Raw genomic sequence first — 22,238 nt, 5'->3', positions numbered from 1 at the left:
TGGACACTCACACAACCCATCCACTGCTGTTCATTTTACATTTGGGAGGGCAGCCACTGCGTGCATCACACCCACTAATGTCCTACATACACACGCGCAGAGAAATCACACATGCACATGCTCCTTCTTTCACACATGTATATAATGTCGCACATTTTTGTCTTACTCATTTGTATACATAGCAACCTCTCACTGTATCAACATGAAGAAGTAACCTTCTCAACTGAATTACGAACAGTGCACAGCCATGATCATCATATTGTCTGCAAAGCACAGAAAGAATGTAAAGTATGGCTGAAGAAAAAGTATGAGCATTAGCATAGTTTAGATGCCATTTCCAACAAGCCATTCTGCTACCACAGTCTCAAGTGGCCAACTAACTACAAATTTGTACACAGGTCCACACTCACTACTTCAACATGCTGCTTCAAAGAATATTTTCACACACACACAAGGGTGCACACACGTACACACCGTTGCTGTCAGGGTGGTGATAAATTGCAGGGAAAATGAAAAGGGGGAGCAGTAATCTGACACCTCCAGTGCTGGGCAACCAGTAATTAAATCCCTTCATTAGGTCAAATATTTGATTATGAAGAACCTCTGGGGGGAATCTAGTAATGACCTCTCTCTCCTGGGGTGAAGGTGGGAGGAATAGGGAATGAATTGGAAAGGAAAGGAAAGGAAAGGAAAGGAAAGGAAAGGAAAGGAAAGGAAAGGAAAGGAAAGGAAAGGAAAGGAAAGGAAAGGAGCATTAATGAAGGCTGATGGAAAGGAGGAGAGAGCACGTTTGAGGAAACAAGGAAAAACATAGACAGAATGGCAATATAGCCATCTACATATTGTCTGTAGTCAGTGACTATGTTCTTCACACCTCCTCCCCACTTTTCCCTCTGTCTCTGGATAGCGTCTGTGTGTTGTTGTAGTAAGTCGAAAACGCTGGCCACAGCATATTGCTAATGTGTTGATGAAGACAGCCCAGGCCAAGGGAGTCTCTCTCTGGTGGAAGACAGACAGTGTGCGTGTTCGACAGACGAGTGAACATCGCTGGCCTCCGCCTCAACCCTCTCAGGGAAGCTGCTAGCTCCAGCCTGCGAGTGCATCTCCTCCACTCCTTGTACATTAGCCTGAGATAACACAGGGATGGATTATGCACATTAAAAGGCAGGAGTGTGTAGGATTAGCACAAGAGACCAAGACAGAAAATGTCAGTTCATTTGGTTCTCATTGGTGAGACTCATATACTTTATATTTTACTTTCACCGGTGCAGGACGCTCACAGTGAAGGAAAAATAGAGTGGCTTCAAGAACTAGATTTATGTATAATGAAAGAAATTGGACTTTTTTATACTAAATTAGCCAAACAAACTTGAGAACTGATCTATTCTATCTATGCCCAAAAGAGCAATGCAATTCAAAGTTGCATCTGCAGTTGCATTATGTTCACACAATACGGTTCCAATTGCTAATTTCTCTATTGATTAGCTTATTATCCGATCTTAATCGCCTACCAAATATAAAACTATTGGCCATGCTGAGGAGGTGTAGCTGTGTAGATGTACAGTACAATACTGTTGATGAAGCACAATCATTCGGCCATAAATCACAGACAAGGGCTCGACCTGGCTCTCTGGCCTCACAGGCCCAGAGAGAGGCATGAACAAACCACAGTTTATGCAACAGAAGTGTATAAACTATAAAAACACTTAGCAGCCTCCTCTCTTATGAGCTGCTGGCTTCCAAAATTAATTAATGGATGTTTTATGCAAGAGTGTACCTGAACTTAGATGCTCTTGTTTCATATTTCACAGCTTTCCCTCGATCTCTCCCCCTTCCCCTCTCTCCCGTGTGTGTGTGTGTGTGTGTGTGTGGCTGCTCGAATGCCAATGCCGTCATCAAAGGATACGTCAAAATGAAGGCTCCGGCAGAAGCTGCTATCGAGATCTCAGACACACGCACACACATAAACACATGCACGTGCGCAGGCACACAGCTCCAGCTATGCTTTCATATCACGCCCTGGCAACGCCCACTGACTGCAGCATATCTCCACCGGTATCACCAAGGTTACCAGCGGTAGCCAGGGATACCGTTGGAGCCGCCTGTGAGAATGTAGAAACTGGGTGTGGCCAAAGTCTTAGTTGGTCGACGTCTATATCACCATGTCGAAAATCCAACAACCAAGGACACGGTTTTATGCTCCAGGGTTTATTTTTATGTGTACGGTGCAACTGTTTGTTGAGGTTTCACTGATCTTAATGATTAAATAAACTTCAAACTTCAGTATGTCAAATGTGCAGACATTATGCTAATCCTTCCACTGTGCATCACAACTTAGTTTTTTTTTTTTTTTGTATATGTTGTGAAGAATGTATCATTCCTTTCCCAGGATCAGTTAACACCTTGGCTTTAACAGTTACCAGCTTGCTGACTTTGTCACAACACTAATCCGGCCACATGTTATTAACAGCCCAGGTGTTGTTTGAGCCTATGCACTTCAGCTCATCTTATTCTGCCTTTTTACACACATCTGATTTCAATAAAGCTTGTGTGTGCCCGGATCTGACAAGACATTTCAGGCGCGTCATTATACCAGGGTGCATGCATTAGTCAGTGACGAGTTAGTTAGCTAGCTGATGTGAGAGGCTTGAATTCATTGGCTTAAGGACCCAAGATTAAAAATTGGTGTTTCCATGACAAAGGAGGGCCTCCGCCAGCACCCGTGCATCCACAGCACTCACATACAAATTGAGAAAGAATATTCCCAGGCATGCTTCAAGCCTCACTCTCTCTGCTTGGAGAGGTGTGTGTGTGTGAGAGAGAGTGAGAGAGAGAGAGAGAGAGAGAGAGAGAGAGAGAGAGAGAGAGAGAGAGAGAGAGAGAGAGAGAGAGAGAGAGAGAGAGATAGATTGCTGTTCTTCTCAGGTATCAAAAACACTTGGAATATTTGGGTCTTTCAATCTGATGGACGTTAAATAAAGTCAAAGAAAGTAACGGAGATTTTTATTTTTTTTTTTTTTTTTTATGTGTGTGTGTGTGTGTTTTATCATTGGACCTTTCTAAACCATCAATCGCACACCGGCACACACACTATATTTGCCAGGCATTTACACCAAAATAAACTCACGCATACAATACATCCACCCCACACAAATACAATGCAATGACAATGACTTTTTTTTTCTCACATCATAATTGTAAGGTGATATGCATTCCTGCAAGTGAGAATTACACGCAGCTGTCAAAGCCTCTCTGAGCCGTGTGTGTGAGTACATGTGTGTATTTTACATCATATCCTATAGCACTTCCATCTGTTTATAATATGCAATTTACATGTTGTCGTTTATATGTTTTCAATATGGTTGTATACTGTATCTCCCTGTCTAATTCACAGGAAGGTTTCATGTTTTATTTTCCACATTACTACATGGACATAGGGCTTTTTTCAGCGAGTGTTGTTTGTGACAATTATTTGTCCAACGTGAATAAAGACACATTGAAGAAAATCTATGAGGTAAAATAGTACAAAGATGCAAAACACGGCTTTATGTCCCATTCTACAAACACCCACGGAGAATGTCAAGAAAGAAATGTGACTCCAAACTTACTAAAGAAGGTCAAATATTCTCGCAGCGAGGACTGTGTCTATCCTCTACTGTCTTAGTGTTACAGGAGTGTGGGTTTGTGGAGAAATGTAGTGAGTCTATAGATGGACAGTTGATGGTCAGGTACGTAAAGAGCATTTTCTTTAACAGAGATAAACATTTTTGCTTGAATGCTCAATGTTGTTCAGATTCACTAGATGCAAAAACCGTACAATATCACTTCAGAACACCGGACTTGCACAGATAAATTCCTACAGATGCTTCACACTGTGCTCACATTAGATTAAAAATCACTTCATTCATATAGCTGTAAAGCTGTAAAGGCAACAACTGAATGCACCTTCGGCAACAGGCTCCATATGTCTCACAACAACCTGCTAATATGAGCAGGCATGGAGTTGTCTTGTTATGTACACCGCCTCCATTTCCACTCATTGCCCTGGATGACAGTGGGAGACATGCATTTAAGTCAGACATACAGTTCAAACATAAATTGAGCATAATAAGATCATTGCTCATTGCAGATTTTATTAGGTTTAATTAAATCGTATTGTGTAGCAGTACTTTTATTAAATCGTTTAAAATGCATGCAGAGATGAGGTGTTTACTCTTTAATACAATCTTTGCAAACAAGTAGTTTACTCTCATCAGTGTTTATATTAGATTTGATGCAAATAAAGCTTTAAAAATGTGTGTTTTGTTATTCAGTGCAATGTTGCCTGGTTAAATGTCACCTCATTAAAAAGAGTGTGAGATTCCACCTTGCAGTTGAAATACTATGTCCGTATGAGAGCTCGCACAGGGGACAGGAGAGGAGAGCTAAGGATGTAGCCTCGGGCGGCGTGCGCACAAACGCATACATGAGTCTATGTTGCACTACATACATTTGTGGGTGCCAATTAAAACGTTGACACATCTACACGCCGTCACCGTTCCAACATCTGATCCGCAGGCTCTTGTTAATACAACATATCAGGTTGAAACAGATATCTCTAATCCCAGATATGCAGTCGATTCCAAAGCCCGTCTGCCCATCTACAGCATTATTCACTTGTGCACACATTCAGTCACACATGAAGAAGAAAAAAAAAAAAAAAAAAAAAAAAATTTATACAGAGTCTCCTCAGAGAAAACTCACCAGCAGAAAAATAAAAGACAAGGCAAGCTATCAAACTGACAATCACCGGGGAATCCCACCACTTTCAAACAAATAAATATGTGCCTGTGCACCCATAAACACCCTAAGACTCGTTCTATCTCTCCTGCACATGCACACACACACTGACACACATGTGCATCATCCTTTTCCTGAGCTGAGGAATACAGTAGACACTGTAATTCACACCCGTCTGAGCCAAACCAGGGATTTCATCAACAGGGGAAACACCAGGCTCCTCTATTGCCCCCAATTACTGGGGCCTGGAAGCAGAGTCAGTTTTACACAATCACATCGTCTGGGAGGAAATCAGCCCCTTTCTCTATCTGCTCTGAGGTGCGCGTTGCTGGCCGAAGCTTCAGCAAAAGCCACTTAAACTATCATATTCTGAGAGAGAGAGGAAAAATGACTTGAGCTCCTAGTGGAAAATGATTTTATACAATTTCAGAGAGAGAGAGTAGAGACGTCCCCCACATTATTCTTTTTCATGTAATACTTTGACTGAGATCAAACAGACACCTTAATCCTGAGAACACAGAAGGGCTTGTGCCTGGTAGTTCATATCGTAGAAGGAAAGCCTATAGGTTCAATTTGTGTGCAATTTGTTGTGTGTGTGTGTGTGTGCGGTTTGTGCAGGCCATTCTGCTCTCTGCGAGCTCACTCGTATTGCCATTATACATCACAGCACAGCACCAGCGAGTGGTTGTGTCAAAAAGCCTGCCTTCCTCTCCACCATATCTCATAGTTACCTCCCCTAACCAAATTACCCCCCACTCTCCCCCCTCCCCCGCCCCCTTCTCCTGTAGACACTGAGAGATGAGCCTTTCAAAACAGCTAGCTGCCTCAAAAAGACAACAGTAACGTCCAGCAGGAGAATGAGAGCAAACGAACGCAGTCAAAGATCCTCGCTGCCGCATTTCTCCCAAAACCAACAGCCATTTAGAAAATGAATAAGCGTTTATTCAATGAAACAGAATATAAACACTTGTCCATTTTACTCCTGTTTTTTTTTTGTTTTTTTACCAGTAGGCAGTTGGTCAAAGCTTTCACGTTGAGTGAAAATCCTCTGGCACACAGGAAAGCAGCGAGGGGCGGTTTGTTTGAAATAAGTAGAAGAACACAAGCAGAGGGGGCCACTGCCAAACACGCACAGAAAAGACCACTACCACCTACAAACCCACTCTTCATTAACAAACAAACAAATCAACAAACAATAACCTGAACGTGCTTTCAGAGGGAAAAAAATGGTAGATCAGAATTTGCCAGAGGAGTATATTAATTACAGCTACACCTCCTTCTCTGGCAAGTCATTTTTCCAGCCCTATTTTTTGCATCCCAAGTGATTGAATCGTAAATGAAGTATAAACAATCGTATGATTATAAGGCGCCATTGAGGGCATGATTTCACAGTCTGTGTTGGATAAGGTCCCACTGAGTTATTACTTCAGTGAATTTTACACAAGTCTGAACTGGGACAAATTATTTTCCGTATCATGGATCAAAATGTGAGCATCTGTTGTGTGTCTGAGTGATACATAGGCTACTGTACGTTGTACAGTACTGTACGTAATACTTTTTTGTACAAAATGTACTTCTATTTTAGAGCACAAACACTCATTACCATTTTATCTGTGGGAGTGGAATGAATAAACAACAGTGATTGCTCAACACTGAAGATTTCATCAGCATAAAACAAATCAGGATGTTGGGTTTTCACCTTAGTACAAAAAATGATGAATGTCAGTCTAAATAGCCAGTCCTGTGTGTTTTCTTTCCATTGGAGCTGTGTGTTTGTGTGCGTGCATGTGTGTGTGCGTGTGCGTGTGTGCGTGCACGCTTGTGAGATCTTCCTAATGCAGACCTTGAGAGTAACACGATAAACTGGACTCACTGGTCATATTAGCAGGTAGAGCAGTCAGTGTAAGGCAACAACAGCTTGTGGCTCAGCCGGGGCTTTGACCTCTATGCACTGTAGTTGCTGTGTGTGTGTGTGTGTGTGTGTGAGAGAGAGAGAGAGAGGGGGGGGGGGGGGGGGGGGCACAGAGAGGACAAAAGAGAGATAAAGATGGATGGGCAGTGGAGGAGTGAGAAGCAGCAAGAAAAAGACGCACAGTGCTTCAGTGGGAGACGTCAACCTGACCTGCACACCTTCCTCTCCCTCTGTCAGCGATACCTCTGCTCCCATCCACACACACTGACACACTGCACATGTGGACAGAGGCTGGTATGTTGAACTAACATTAAACCTTTATTAAACCACCCTTTGTATCTTATCTGTATGTAAAAAATATATATAAAATATTTGGTCACCTTCATCAGTGGAAATTATCAAACGACTCTGGTTTCTAATTTGACCAGTTTGGCTGCCAGTGACAACCCACAGTAACACTAGTAACACTAACTACAACGAGGACGGTGTGAGTAATACTGAATGCCACGAAACGTTTGTAGGCTTAGGTAATTTTAGAGTTGATCGTGTTGAGTCATATTATGACACTATGAAACATTAACTCATTAAGTCATTTAGGACATTTCTTCTCCATGCACATAACTTTCCACTAAAACAAGCAGCTTGTAACACTGCAGACTGAGAGAGACCTATAGTAATTAATATCCACTCTTCAATGGCTGCTTGTAAAAAGTAAAAACCAATAAACCCTGACACATAACACAACACTTGGAACTTCAGTACAAGTGCATGAACACAGTGAGTGGTGCCATTACATCTGACAGCTGGCTGCATGGGGCTCACTTCACTCCACGTTTCATTTGGCCCCAATACAACAAACACAGCCACATGGACATACATTTTAAAAATCACAGATAGTTGTTTCATTGGAAAAACTTATTGGTCTTTAACATGCTATACACAGCAGAAAGCTGACCGACTGTTGTGACCAACTCTAAACTGATAAGTTCTTTGACCAGGCAGAAGCTTCATTTTGTGTGGAGTGGCTGTGGAAACAGGCCAACGCAGCTACAGAAGAGCTGAGTGGGAGCTCATCCTGCTCGCAACAGGAAAACATACATCCCAGAAATTTCAAAATCATTATTCTTTATTTTTTTGTATTGTCATGTTTTGTTGTGGCCACAAATACTGTGGTAAGTCATGCTCAGTTACACAGGGAAACCTGCACACACGCACACACCTTGCCAAGAGGCAGTTTGAGAGGAAGGGCACCAAAGCCAGCCCATGAATTTTTTTTCTTTTCTTTCCCCCCCTAAACTGGTGATAGAGATGAAGAGACAGGATGGGAAAGAGACGGAGGTGGATGGCAGCTTCATGCTGTCACACACCAGCAAAAAGGACAGAGAGGAGGGTCCTGTCACATCGCATCAGAGTCAGCTGGAGCCACACCCGCCCTGCAAGCATACAACCTGCTGCTGGGAGAGGAGAAGAGAGGACAACTAGAGCATAAAGCAGAGGAAAAAAAGAACATCCCCTCCTGTTCTATTCCTCCATTAGTCTCTTCTCTCCAGTGTGCCTCATTTCAATTGTATCTCATTCCTCACCACGTTGCCAGTCTCCCTGATTTAGCCACAATGGGCACTTGTGTGGCGGACCTCAGTCTCGGGACAGAGCTACTATACGGTGGCTGTGTGTGTGTGTAGGGGAGTGGGTGGCAGTCGGGAGACGGCAAAGAAAGGGAGAAAAGGGATTAGAAATGAACTGTGGAGATAGAGCACAACCTGACAATAAGTCCCTTCTCCCCGATGTGTCTGCGTCTGAGTGTCAGTGTGTGTGTAAAAGAGAGAGGCAAAGGATTAGCTTGTGAGAAAAAAAGTCATTTCCCTTTGTGTTGCAAGTGATGCTGTCAATCATGGCAAGAGTGAGAGAAGCTGTGTGTGCATGCGTGTGTGTGTATGTGTGTGTGTAAAGCAGATATAAGGATGCACAGTTTTGGCTCTGGCCATAAACATAACCAATAATAGACAAAGTCTGACAGCAGGGTGATTTCATCATTTATCTTTTGCTCCTTTGTTCCTATCTACACTCACACACACTGAGACACACACACACACACACACACACACACCCCTGACATAAACTGAGATATCTCAGTGTAGCACTGACACAAATCCACAAACATACAGAGCGCAGTAGGAAAAGAGCTTACAAACAACATCCCTCTTTATTTACCCCTTTTCTCTTCCTGCTAAGGTCAGAGGTCAGGGCCGGCTACAAGCAGCTGACTGGACCAGGTGAGAGACTTTGCTCAAGGGCACTTCAGAAGAGCACAAACGATAGGAAGGCTTGAATCTTACACTTGCAAAATATCCTGGGCAATATACAGTAACATTAAGACCACATAAATGTTTCAATATTGAATTTAGACACTTTCACATAGCATTATATTATACATCCCCCTACCCAAAAAGGCCACAATTTAACCATGCAGTGCAATGAGCAATATAATGTCTGAAATTAAACAGATGTACGGATGGGATATACCACAAAATAAGTCAATTACATGAAAACTGACAGGCTAATAATAATGCACATGGAATCAAGACACCTGTGCTTTCATCAGTAATTAGACGTATCCCCCAGAAGAAGCAGCAAAGCCCTGCATTACTATGTGCCACCCACCACACAACACAAATACATTTAGAAAAGACGGTGCTATGGGTGTCGTCATAAAATTAGGGATTCTAACTGATGCATTTAACTGACCTAAGATGCAAGGTGTAAATATTTCACACTAAAGGGATTTGGACTGACAGGATTTTTTCTCAATTTAAACATCTTCTAATTACAGATTTATTTTGTGCCACATCGCCAAGCATTAATTTCTAACTTCATCGCCCCACTGTAATGTGTGTTGGTGAGGAGCTTGGCCCTGTCCCTGACTCATACACCCAGCACACCTTGGAAGCCCAACTCCACAGTAACTCAACCTGTCACAGAGACATACGTGGACAAGGTCATCTCAAAGTCTTCGTTACATCTTGGCAAACAGATTATATAATTGTAAGGCAGTATCCAAAGCTTTCCTTGTACACACTGGCAGATGATCAGTCACAGTGATCAAAGCACTAGATGTGTTTCTTTGTTTCTGCTGCTTCACTCTAGCCCCCACAGAGTCAGTTATATTAGAATACAATATATTATTATATAATATATTACATATGCTGGTACACTAACAATTCCCGAGGTCCTTCTGCACTGGCAAAAACCCCCAAACATAATACACAGGGAAAGAAAAAGTGATTATTTCTCTATTGCAGAAAACAAAAACAGGCAGCCTTAGTAAGATGAGGAGGGTGTGAGTTTCTGCTATGAGGTGCGATTCTTGCCGCGTAGCTCCCTGCTGCACTGAGTGAGCACCGAGCAAAATGATTTTCAACCATAGACACCGCATGCAGACAGACAGGCTCTGCTCCATTAAGGAACATGTAAACAGAACATTCAAACAAGACAGCTAAACAATTCAACCCAAAGGAAGAACAAATACAACTAATTAGGGCAAAATGCACAAACAATTTTGGAGTGAAGAGGGGTTTCTGGTTCGCACTGATGCAGTGAAGACAACTAGCAGAGGAGTGTACCCACTTCTAGAGGCAGAAGAGTGACTTTAGCTTAGACGAAGAGAAAATAAAAAGCAAATTCTTCAAGCTTATCAAAAAAAAAGTTTCAGCACTGAGCAGGTGCTGGTGTTTATGATGTTGCTGCTTTTCTTATTCAGGTTTGGGCACATTAAGATTCCACCGCTCTCTGCCTCCCTCCCTCTCCTTTTCTGCCACCTAACCTGCATCTTTTCTGTCTCTCCTTCTCTCTCATGTTCTGTTTTGTTTGTGAAGATCATGTGGGGGGGGGGCTTCCAGACGAGTAGAATCTTTAAGAGTACAACGCCACCTGTGCGGTGACTGGGAGGTAAAACAGCGTGGCCGTAGGAGGCGTGGACCAGGTTTGTTAAGGCACCGGGACATGCTGATGATGACGATGTCTCGTTCTGTTTCCAACATCCTCCACAGAAGCTGCTGAGGCCAGTTATGCTGCGTTTCCACTACCTGGTACCAGCTTGACTCAGCTTTGGAACCAGGTACCATCCTAGAGGTCCATGTCCACGTCGGAGCAAATGTCCAAAAGGTTTTACTTGAATAAACTGCCCAAATATTGGGGATCTAAATGATTACTTTCTTGTCTGAAAAAATATTAAAACTTAATAAAGTGACATATTAACAGTCCTACAGCGGGAATTAAAACAGCTTTTAGGCATGTAGATATCCATGCATGCTTTTAGCACCTCTTTACACACTCCAGAGGCATAGAGTCGAGTCGAGCCGAGCTGGTACCACGTATGGAAACGCGGCATTAAAGAACTGCTGATGTGGCTAGCATCGATCAGTTGGCTGCACAGCCCTGCGGCCTGGCAGGATGACTGACAGACTGACTGACAGGCACAATGGTGGTGGCTGTCTAGCAGACAAGAAAAAAATGTCCAGCCTGGTCTATTTTATCTATTGAATCTGTAATATAATCCATTTACAATGATACTGTTCTGTTTTGCCACAGTTGCTACACTTACTGTGATCCCTTCTTCTTTAAAATGACACAGCAGCCTAGAGCCACATCATGTTTGCCTTAAAGTGAACGCCACTGCACATGGAAAACACACTACACATTAGCTCAGCACAGACAAGCATATTGTCTTTTCCTGTATTCATACATTACCAGGCAGTCTGCACTTCTCAGAGGACTTCACTTTCCCTCCTGGAAAGACGCCGCACTCACCAAAACACTTGGATGAAAGTTGAGTCACGTGCACAAGTGACTGGCCCAATTTTAGAATCTACATCTCAGAACCCGAGGCACATTGTGACATCACAGAGACAGGCGTACCTCCATCACTGCTGTGCTTCAGCTGGGTTCAGTTATCAGCTCTAAATCACCTGCTGTAATCGTGACATCACAGAGGTGTTTCCCTATAATCATTGGAGTTCCACTGCTTTTCTTTCTCTCACGTGAATCCTGTTATTTCAGCCACTCAAACAAACTGTGTGCTCTGAGCCAGCACTCTGTGAATGACAGAGAATAAGAGGAAGGAGAGGCAAGGGAGCTGGTTAAGTGCACTGAGTGAGAGGCAGTAATCACAGCTCTGGTAAAAGCACTCTTTTGCTCCGTGCAGCGTTCCTCAGAATGGGTCTGTTCTCCCTCTGACTCTCTCCCTCTCCCCTGCTCTTCCTCTATTTCTCTCTCTGTCTGATAATAGCTCTAGATTGAGTAATTGTGTGTTTGAGTGGAGCTACAGTGCAGGGTGGAACCTGCAATCAGATACTGAGAACACGTTACTCCCTCTCTCGCCGCCTGTCTCTCCATTCATGCCTCAGCAGTCTGGGCTCTCCACACCTGGCCCTCCCTCCAGCCCTGCAGTTCCTGCAGGCACTCCACCACCCTCACCCCACTCCACTTCCTACTCTATACAGCCAGCGAGGGCTGGGGTCAATAACAGCTGTGCGCCGCGCTGTAATTGATGTCATCATTTCAATTTGAGCTGATTACAGTTGAGAGCTGCTTATCGTGTGACCTGGGGTGGAATAACACACTGTAGGGCCCAGTGATCTGCCACGCCTGACCAAGCTTAACTGCTGGGCTGGCTGGATGGATGGATGGGTTGGCTCAGCCCAGGGCTGCCTCCTCTATTGACTCCTAATGTCGAGGTAATGACTGAGCATATTCTAGGGGCATGGCTGGCGCAAGCATCCGTGTCGCTGGCATTTAGCATAGTACTGGGGCTATTATTGTGATTGGCCTGCCCCTCTGTCAACACACTCACACATGATTAAGCTTTCTACTGGCACAGAGCTCAGTGTGTGTGTGTGTGTGTGTGTGTGTGTGTGTGTGTGTGTGTGTGTGTGTGTCTCAGTTTTATGGCCTTGTTATGATGAGTAACTTTACAACGTTTCTGATTGAAGCTCTAATAAATTAACATCATTATATTTTCAATTAGTATTGAATATTTTGTACTGAAGATCATTTTTATTTTGCAAAGAAGGTGCCATCTCTGAGCACCGACCCACAGAAAAGGAGATGAATAAAACACCTGTCAGTGTTTTTAGCATTTCTCTTTGCTGTTGATGTCTGAGTATTTTCAATGAAAGCACCAAAATAACACAGCTGCCTTCCAGCGTTCCTGCTGTGCACTAATAACACACATGAACAGAGTGAAGCACACTGCCATACATAAATATGGTGTATGAGAATATACAAAGGGCAACACCTGTACAGCATTGGAGGCTAATTATCTGCCAACAAAAGACACAGCCGGTACTATACAAACAGTGAGCATAAAATATCACCTGGTTAGTATGTACATCTAACTCCTTAGCTCTAAACTTTTTTTTTTTTCCTATATAGGCAGCGGGCAATACCCTCAACCCTCAACACCACTTGTCTGATCAACGCTTGGGAGCAGAGCTGCTGCTAAAAACAGACAAAGACTGCTCACTAAAGGAACACTGTCTCTTGCTGTCTCTTTCTTTTTTTGCCGGAGCTCTGAATCTGTGGGTGTTGGGGAGCAAAAAGCTGTCTGCCACATTCTTTTTCTTTCTCTTTCTCTGTCATTTTCCTGACTCTTTTAATACCATCATTAGGAGAGCTCTCCTGCTTGCTGCTACCGCTGCTGGCCAAGAAACACGAGACAGAGAGAGAGCGAGAGAAAAGAGCAAGAGAAGCGAGGGGTGGAGACAATAGGAGAAACGTGTCCACAGGTTTTTGTCATGCAGTGAGGTAAAAGATGGTTCAGGGGAACTTTGCTGCTGGCTGCTGTCTGTTGCTGCCTTTTTCTCTGCGCATCTGACCGGCTATACTCTAGATGTAATCACGTGTACTGGAACACATGTTTCCTACAGAGCAAAGGTGTGCAGTGTGTTTACTGCATGCATGTGTGAAGGTGTACAATCTACATCACAGCTGTGGGAACATGGCTATTGTCATCCAGGTGTGCATCCACCTGGATTTTAAGGAGTAAACCCCAAGATGACAGGTAACACATTTCCTCTGTTACAAACTCTTGAGACATGAAGATCATTTCTCACCCAGCTGGATCTCATTTCTGGCCTACGTGCACTTCTATTGGCTCCACGGTCCTGCGTGACCCTCTGTTCTCACGGTAACCTGAAGCTGCCTCCCCTTTTGTCAGAACCTGCTGATTATCTCAGGTGCTGTGTATCTATGTGTAGTCTCACACTACACATTTAGGTGGATGTGCAGCACTTCATTCTACAACACTATGTTTATTCTAACAATTATTATTATTAATCAAGATTAGAAAATCGAGAGGATGTTTTGGAGTTAAATATTTCCTGGTAGCGGACTTAAAGCAGAAGTAAGCGGAATATTTGTGTTAATATAAGTCTTAAATAGTCATATCTTCCAACAGCAATCACTTACATAGAGTGTTTGGTCTGAAACACAGGTCTGTCAGTCACTCTGCTCTGCTGTAAGCCGAGGAGAAAACTTTCCTTGTATCCTACAACCTTTATCCAATGAGGAGAGAGAACGGCATAAAGGGGCGGTCCTCTCTGTGTGTGCAGCCAAGGGATGCGCGTGAATGTGGTGACGTAGGGACGAGGGCGGGGACTGCTAACTCCATCAGCTGACAAGAAGTTAGCCAAAACGACCGGATCACTTACTTCTGCTTTAAAATCCTTTACTCCATCACCCTTTGTCTATATTCAAGATTCATCTCTTTCTTTCCCAGAATCTCCTTTTAAACTTTTGCTGGGTCACATTGGTGCATGCTGAGCATTCAAACTTTAGAACTGGTCATATACATATAATACTAATCGCTTTCGACAAATCTCATCTTCCCTCTGTACTTTTGGCTACTTCACAGATAAAACCACTTCATCTTCCTAAATCATAACTGCATGAGGGAGGAGCTTAACAGTGAGAACCTCAAGAAAACAAGACTAACCAAGAAGCACCATTGGCCCTGATTTATATGAGCAAGATGTGAAAATTAAAACGTGTGCATGTCTGGCTGAGAATTTGACAGTGTTGCTCTCAGACAGTGTGAGCACACTGTGTTTGGTGCAACAATCCTCACTTAACTACTTGAGTTTCTCACAATGACAAATTTATTCATCACGGAAAAGTGAAACAGCAGTCATTTTGTAACTCTTGTTCTATTTCCATCCAGTACCATCCATATGGTTCATTCGGAATAAGAGCTCAGCTGACAATCAAAATTCTCAAGAAGTCACAGTGACATGAATATGACAAAATCCCCCAAAACAGGCCCTAACAGCAAACATACCGTACTCCACATCCCTGAGCAAAAGGTGTAGGCGATAGGCTTGGGCGGTATCCACATTTTGATACCGTCAAACTTCCTCCACATTTTACCACGGTATACGGTATTACCGTGACTAATTAAAAATGATGACGTAAGTGGCATTACCAAACATTGGCTTGTGTATTCACCATTCAGAAACTGAATACTAGGGCTAAACATTAGCAGACCAAAATCTCATTGGTCGATTGGTGGCAGGAAAAAAAAACAAACATTTGGAGCCCTGTCTTGTCAAAATTAAGTCAAAATCAATATGACCGAACTGTATATGAAAGGCTATAGGGCTTTTATTTTGAAGGGCCAGATACAGGAAGTCATGACACGCACTCGCTGTCAGTTTTGTTTTGTTTTTTTTACACGGCACGGCAGGTCCGGTCCCTTTTTTTTTTTTTTTCTTGTCAAGAGCGACTTTTTCCAAGTTTCTGGTTTGGAGACGTATCACTGCTGTTTTCAACGATTAGCGGGACCCGTCCCACAGGCTCACCGGCGGTCAGTCTCACAGTGTCACGGAGCAGAGACACGATAGTCCCCGCTGCAGTCAGAGTCCCGCACCGCTCCACGCCGCGGACCCCCCACCCCACCTGCCGCAGCTCAGTCACTCACGCTCATCTACTGTGTTTATTGGTGAAATAACAGGCATAACGGTAAAACCTGACCGACTTTTTGAAACTAATCAAGTTAATAAACTGTGTGCAGAGCGATCTGGCTGTGTGATGTGTGTGTGTGTGTGAGTGAGAGTGACTATGAGGAACGTGTCCGACGGGAGAGCGGAGAGGGGGGGGGGGGGTGTTTAAAAGTAGGCTAAAACATATTAAACTAACTTAAAATTCAACCACACATAGGTGCTACTGGACATATAATTAATTTTAGACATTAAATTACTTTTATTTAATATTTAATCCTTATCTCCTGTATAAGTGCATTGCATTTTTTCATGACGGTATTGAAACTGATACCGTTGCTATTTTTAAATACCTGCAGTATACGGTATTACCGTAATACCGCCCAAGCCTAGTAGGCGATGCTGTTTACACACAAGTTCATATACTGATGTATTTACTTACCAGCATTTTTCACCAAAATCAAATACCTTTGCCAGAAGAAAAGCAAATGCAGGATCAAAACACTAATTACCATTTAATAATATAAACATTGGAATATAAACAATGGAAGAACTAAGAACTATGCAAAATTAAGTATTCAGATGCATGTACAGTACCGGTATATGCACAATCTAATATTATGAATTCTTATTTAGTTTGATTCATGTAGTCCCCCATTCTGCACTCCAAGCCGACAAACACAGAGCCTCAGCTGCAGTTTAATTTATTTTGCCCTGTGTCCATGTATGCACAAACACACACACCCCTGTTCTCATACTGTACAGTGTACTGCCTCCTCTCTACCATCCATAGAACTAACCAGCTGATCACAGCTTCTGTGCACAGAAATCCAATTCCCTCCAAAGGTAATTTGTCCATTCAAAGATTTTCCTTTTCCCCTCTGCGCCCTCTTCCTCTCCTGTTTATTCTGGCCATTTGTTACTTCTTGAAATCTATAACCTTTGCCCTCATCATTTTTGCCTCCTCTGTCTGTTTAATATTATTTTTTCGTAGTTTGATTTGAACCCAATCTGCCCCTTTCTTGGCTCCCTCCATTCTTTCCCTCATCACACACCCTGGATCACAGCCAGCCAGATGTTCTTGGCTGCAAATGGCAACACAGGGCAGAAGAGGTCCTAACCAGGTGTCTGGGTCACTGAGGAAGTGGGCACAGCAGGGCACAGCGGGGCACAGCAGGGCAGAGCTGGGCTCTGCGGCTCTGCAAGGTTTAAAAAGGCAGATTTGGGCAGAGCTAAGCAGCATCTGACAGAACTTGGCTGTATTTCTTGGCATGCATGAGGAGGTTTTAAGAATTGATTAGCAATGACATGAGTTGTTCAAGGGCAGAGAGAAACAAATTAAATATAAGTGGACAGCGCTAATGTGATCAGTGTTGTGCAAGTTCACACTTCACAAGAGCTAGCTCAAAGTTCAGTTTACACAGATTAAAATGAACTTGTTCATGTTTATAGTTCACAATTTATTTCATAGTTCATAGTTCACTGTGACAAAAACCGAACTCGTTCATGCTCAATTCTCCCATTGTTTTAAATGAGCTGCTTTGACTTCCTACTACTCCAGCTCCAAACCACTGCCACTTCCCAAACTAAACCAATTACCATCTATGACACCAGTGTTTCCCCCAGAAAATGTGTTAGTTAAGGTGGTGTCTGTCCTGTTGGCGGGGGGGGGAGGGGTGCGCGAGCGGATCGATCGATCGTCCGGGGGGGGGGGGGGGGGGGGGGGGGGGGGGTTCGGCGCGCCGTATGAAGTTTCACCACGCGCGCTGCTGTTATGCATGCGTGCTTCTCTGTGGCGTGTATGTGTGTGAGAGGATGCGGAGATGAATGAAGGCGCTCGTCCGACGGGGGGGGCGGCGGCGGCGAATATCGCTACATTTTAATTTTTTTAAGACGTTAGTTTAGGCGGCAGCTCATTCTTGTTAAGGCGGCCGCCTTAACAAGAAAGCGCTGCGGGAAACCCTGATGACACTATAGAATCATTAAGCGCTTTGTTTGATTTAAACACCTGAAACCCCTGGTCAGTCAGACACTTGGCGCCAGCCGAGGTGACACAGCGGAGTCCAGCTTCAGTCCCCGGTCCCCGTCTGCTGACCCACCTTCCATGTGTCATCAGAGTAGCAGAACTTCCAACACTAGCCATGCAAGATGCTCTGTGCTGAGAATGCACTTGTGTTGTTTACTGGGCAAGTAGTAAACAGCTTTTTGGTGTGTTACTTTTTCTTCTTCTTTTTTTATGTTTTTGTTTTTCCTAAATAAATGTTTTCGTTATGTTTTACATACATGCATTACATACTGTCTTTCTACATTAACCTCCACTGACTGCCAGTTAGTGGAGAAGTGTAAAACTGATGAGAACGTGCACTGTCACCTGCTTCCTAGTGCATGCGCATGTCCAACCTGGTTTGTGTGCATGATACAAACAGCATCGCTAGTGGTCAAAAACTACATTAGGTGCATTAAGAGTGCTTTCCTGCAGAAAACATGGCTGGTGTGGTTTGTATTAAAAATGAAAGATTAGGGAGACAAGTACAGGAGATATGGTAATAGTTAATAAAATCTGCTCTAATAGACACTTGCATGTGACAAACTTGAAAAATACATGAACCTATCCTTCGCTGGCATGCCTGGCAGTGCAGTCAGCTACTCAACAAAAAAGAAATCAATACTGACTGGCTATCTGTTATCAATAACCAACTACACATTGACTAATTTGCCCCCAAATATTGCCAATAGGCCCTGCAATAACAGTGTGAAGTGAGCAGTAACAGAAGCAGCAGCAAGTTGCTGCTGACTGGTGTCAGGCTAAGTGGGCATGTCAGGCCTGTGCTGTCCTGGCTCCTTGCCTGCTCTCTCAGCTGCTCACTCAGTCCCCAGTGTCCTCAACCCTAAACGGATCCAGTTGCTGTTACTCAGCTCCAGTGGTGGGCTGATCTGGCTGACTAATGAACACTTTTTGTAATGAGGGGAACTCCTCCTAATCTTAGCATTCCCTGCACACATCCTTTGCCCATTTTCACTCCTATTTACATGCCCCCCCACCCTCCGCTGCCCTGAAGCTTATCTAACATGTTTGCCCCGTCCACATCTTCCTCCGGCACTGATCTCCGTCTTTCTGCATCATCTCATCTGAGCAGGTATTTGTGCTCAGTCTTCACACTGTCTACTTCGCTCCCTTGCCGACAGCTATTCGCCAATTGCTTGCCATCTCTTTTCCTTCTCTTCAATTCATTGTCAGCTCCATTAAAAGCATTTACAAGTTGGGCTCTTTGAGCAACTGTTGTGCAACCAAAATGTTTTACAGTGTCAGTTTCAATTCCACTTGGTGTTGCACAGCCTGCTATTCGTTAAGTGCCTCTTTATCTGTGCGTAGAGAGCAACACAAAGCAGCTAAAGGTTATTCTAAGAGCACTGTGCTGAGATGACATCATAAATACTGAGGTTATCTGTGAAACATCAGCGTATTTCTTTAATAATTGCTTCGACCCTTTGTGAAAATTACTAGGGGCAGAAAACAGAGGGGCGAAAACATGACCCTGGCTTTTCTCATGACGAGCCTGATGTAACAACCAGTTACATCAACAGTGGTGTAAATCATATGTTTGACCCCATGACAACCTCTGAGGTATGTGGTCAACCAGAGAGACTCACTGATGACACTGGCAGGGTCAAGGGGTGAAAATATCTTGCTTTCACTTTTGGTTGTGTCTCAATATCTATTTCAAACACAGGGTTCCCCTGCAAACTCAGCGATGCATCGTCTGCTCTCCAGTGTCCCTCTATTCACAAACAACTTTGTAGTAAACTCAATGAACACAGGTCACAAAGACAGAAGCAAAGTTAACACAGGTCGTGTACTCACCAGGCCGTCACAGTTGCTGATCGCCACGGTGGCTCCTGGTGCGTCTGTGATGTCACCCACATACAGGCATTCGTCGTGCAGTGGCTCAGAGTGTCGGGTGCTGTCGCTGTCATCACGCCACTCTATCTTGGCTCCGGGGGCCACCAGCCTGGCATTGTGATGCAGGCGCAGGTGGAACTCCCGGCCGAAGACGGTGACATTGTAGTAAAGGCTTTCCTGACGGGCCTCAGGCTCTTGGTCCTCCTCCTCGACCCCTCTTGGTCCTTCCCACTCATCATTGCCTCCTCCTACCTCCCTCCTCCGGCGCCTACGGGACTGCCCTCCTGCCATGCGGACGGCCGAGACAGCGTGCGACAGGAAGCGGCCCTCTGCATCCACACTGATCGGCCTCACCAGTCCATACTCCCCCAGGACATGCTGCAGGGAGTCTGAGACCAGAGCAGTTTTTTTTTTTTGGGGGGGGGGGGGGGGGGGGGGGGGGTGAGAACAGAGTGGAGAAGATGAGGCAGGAGCAGGTGAGAGAAAGGAGAAATATTTTTATTTGATGAGTAAGATGTGAAAATGTTGGAAAGGGTGAGAAGGAGAAACATTAGAAGATAAGAAAAAGAAACCACAGAATGGAAGAGGAGGAGACGTCATGGGAGAAGTATGAGGGATAAACAGTGGAGAAAATGAGGTATCATGGGTAGGGGGTGAAGGGAGGATGGAAAAAAATAAGTGGGAGGAAAAAGCAGGCATTAGAAAAATGTCAAGCATGTCATGGAATTATTTATTCCTCATTCCAAGTTGCCTCACAGAAAGTACAACAATAAATTTAAAAAAGACATAAAAGCAAAGTAACCGCACACACAGACACACACGCACACGCGCGCACACACACGCACAGCCCCACCCATGAACCCAGAGGCGACCCCGGAGCTCGGCAGTGCGCGTTTGGAAACGGCAGCCTCAGCAGTGCGCGCTGCGCTCTGACACCTTCTGTGCCCTTCCACCGTCAACAGGAATGCCAGTACAAGATCAAGGTGCTAATTGCGGCTTTCTCACGCTGCTTTCTCACTGTCAGGCTGCTCGATCCGAGGGAAATGATTTATTTAACCTCAAAGGTGACTGAATTAAAATTAAAATGAATAAAGAAATAAATTTAAAAAAAAGATCCGACAACTGAAATTAATATTCATTCTTATAAAGCGCATTTCAGTATGATACACCCTATGGGCTGTGTTTTGCAGTCGTTTATCCTGTCATCACAGTCACCAGCACTATCATTAGTAATTATCGTTATTATAGGCTATCTTAACTACAGGCTAATTAAAACAGTGGGAGATTCACACATTCAATTGACTCAGAGACCAACCCATGCGTCTGACATTTGCTTGGATTAAAGGACATTTCTCTTGTGAAACACAGGTGCATTTTGGAGGCGACCTGAGAGATGCCCCACATACATACACGCGCGCACACACACACACACACACACACACAGCCAAGGCCACTTAATGTCATCGCAGCGCCAGCACACAGTTATGCCATCACACTGCATGTGGTCTCCAGGTGCACTTGGTAATATTATTACGGTTATCCCTCGATCATATCTAATTTATAAAGTTTGCAGATTGACAAAACCAAGCACACGTTACTAATATTCCTTGAGCTCCCGTGTTGGAGGAATGATTTGATAATAGTGTGATCAATAAGCCGACATCCGACTCCAGCGTCCTATGACAGATCGATATGTGCGACAGCGGCCGAATCAGATACTGTTAGGCTACTTCCCTGCAAAAAGCCGACAGTAAAGCAGTGCATCTGATGCCCCCTCTACACCCCTGATAACACCTATCCCCTGGATGGGAGAGAGCAACATCACAACACTGCTTTCTGCACTACTGAGGGACCTCCGGAAAGTCCCTGCCAGCGCCACAGCAGGACGTACAGAAGTTGCAAATGCGTCCCTATGTTGTTTGCAAGAACTGCAAAAGCCTGGCAGAAATTACACACACATACACACACACACACACACACACACACACACACACACACACACACACACACACACACACACACACACACACACACACACACACACACACACACACACACACACACACACGCACACACAGGCAAGAGGGACCCGGACAGTGTTCTGCCGCTACGCTGAGCTCCACTTCCACTGAGCGCATGAAGATCCCGTGCAGCCCTGATGATAAGAGATCAGCAGATAACGGAGAGCAACATAAACACTGACCACGTTAAACTGTGTTGCTGTACGTACCAACGCTACTGGCGATGTAAAGGCCGCTGGTGTGCAGCAGAAAGGCCGGTAGAATAATTAGGACAGTAAATCCAGGCGAGAGACCCATGGCAGCTCCGAACTGCGCAGGTGAGAGAGTGGGACTCCGGGCTCCAGTGTGGTGAAGTTCCCCGCCTGGCGCAACCAGCCACGCCACGACAGCAACAGCACAGCAGCCCGCAACTAGACTGCCAAGTGCACCGGGAGAGACGGAGCTCTCCTCCCCTCTCTCTCTCTCTCTCTCTCTCTCTCTCTCTCACTCTCTCTCTCTCTCTCCCACTCACACACTCTCACTCAACTCTTCTCTCTTTCCTCTCTCTTTCTCTCAACTCTTCTCTCACATTGTGCGTGCCCCCCACCCCCCGCCCCAGTCTTTGCCTTAGTGCTCTGACAACTCCCCGAATACAC

The 22,238-nt window shown here is 44.5% G+C and overlaps 1 protein-coding gene across 1 annotated transcript in view; it reads right to left on the bottom strand.

Annotated features, from left to right (window-relative positions):
* Window positions 1-21,962, bottom strand: part of LOC310992249 (A disintegrin and metalloproteinase with thrombospondin motifs 2-like) — a gene marked incomplete at its 3' end in the record, with an annotated part of 106,698 nt that extends 84,736 nt beyond the window's left edge. Inside the window, exons 1-2 of the mRNA XM_083980268.1 lie at window positions 21,813-21,962; window positions 19,544-19,971 (exon numbers count right to left, since the gene is read on the bottom strand). Coding sequence (XP_083836394.1) covers window positions 19,544-19,971; window positions 21,813-21,900 — 516 coding nt within the window. The 5' untranslated portion in view covers window positions 21,901-21,962. The remainder of the gene's footprint in view (window positions 1-19,543; window positions 19,972-21,812) is intronic.
* Between the last annotated feature and the right edge of the window lie 276 nt (window positions 21,963-22,238).

Source organism: Trachurus trachurus (genome assembly GCF_905171665.1).
Source record: "Trachurus trachurus genome assembly, chromosome: 10".
In the NCBI taxonomy this organism is placed as follows: Eukaryota; Metazoa; Chordata; class Actinopteri; order Carangiformes; family Carangidae; genus Trachurus; species Trachurus trachurus.
This window is presented reverse-complemented; position numbering and strand designations above follow the sequence as displayed.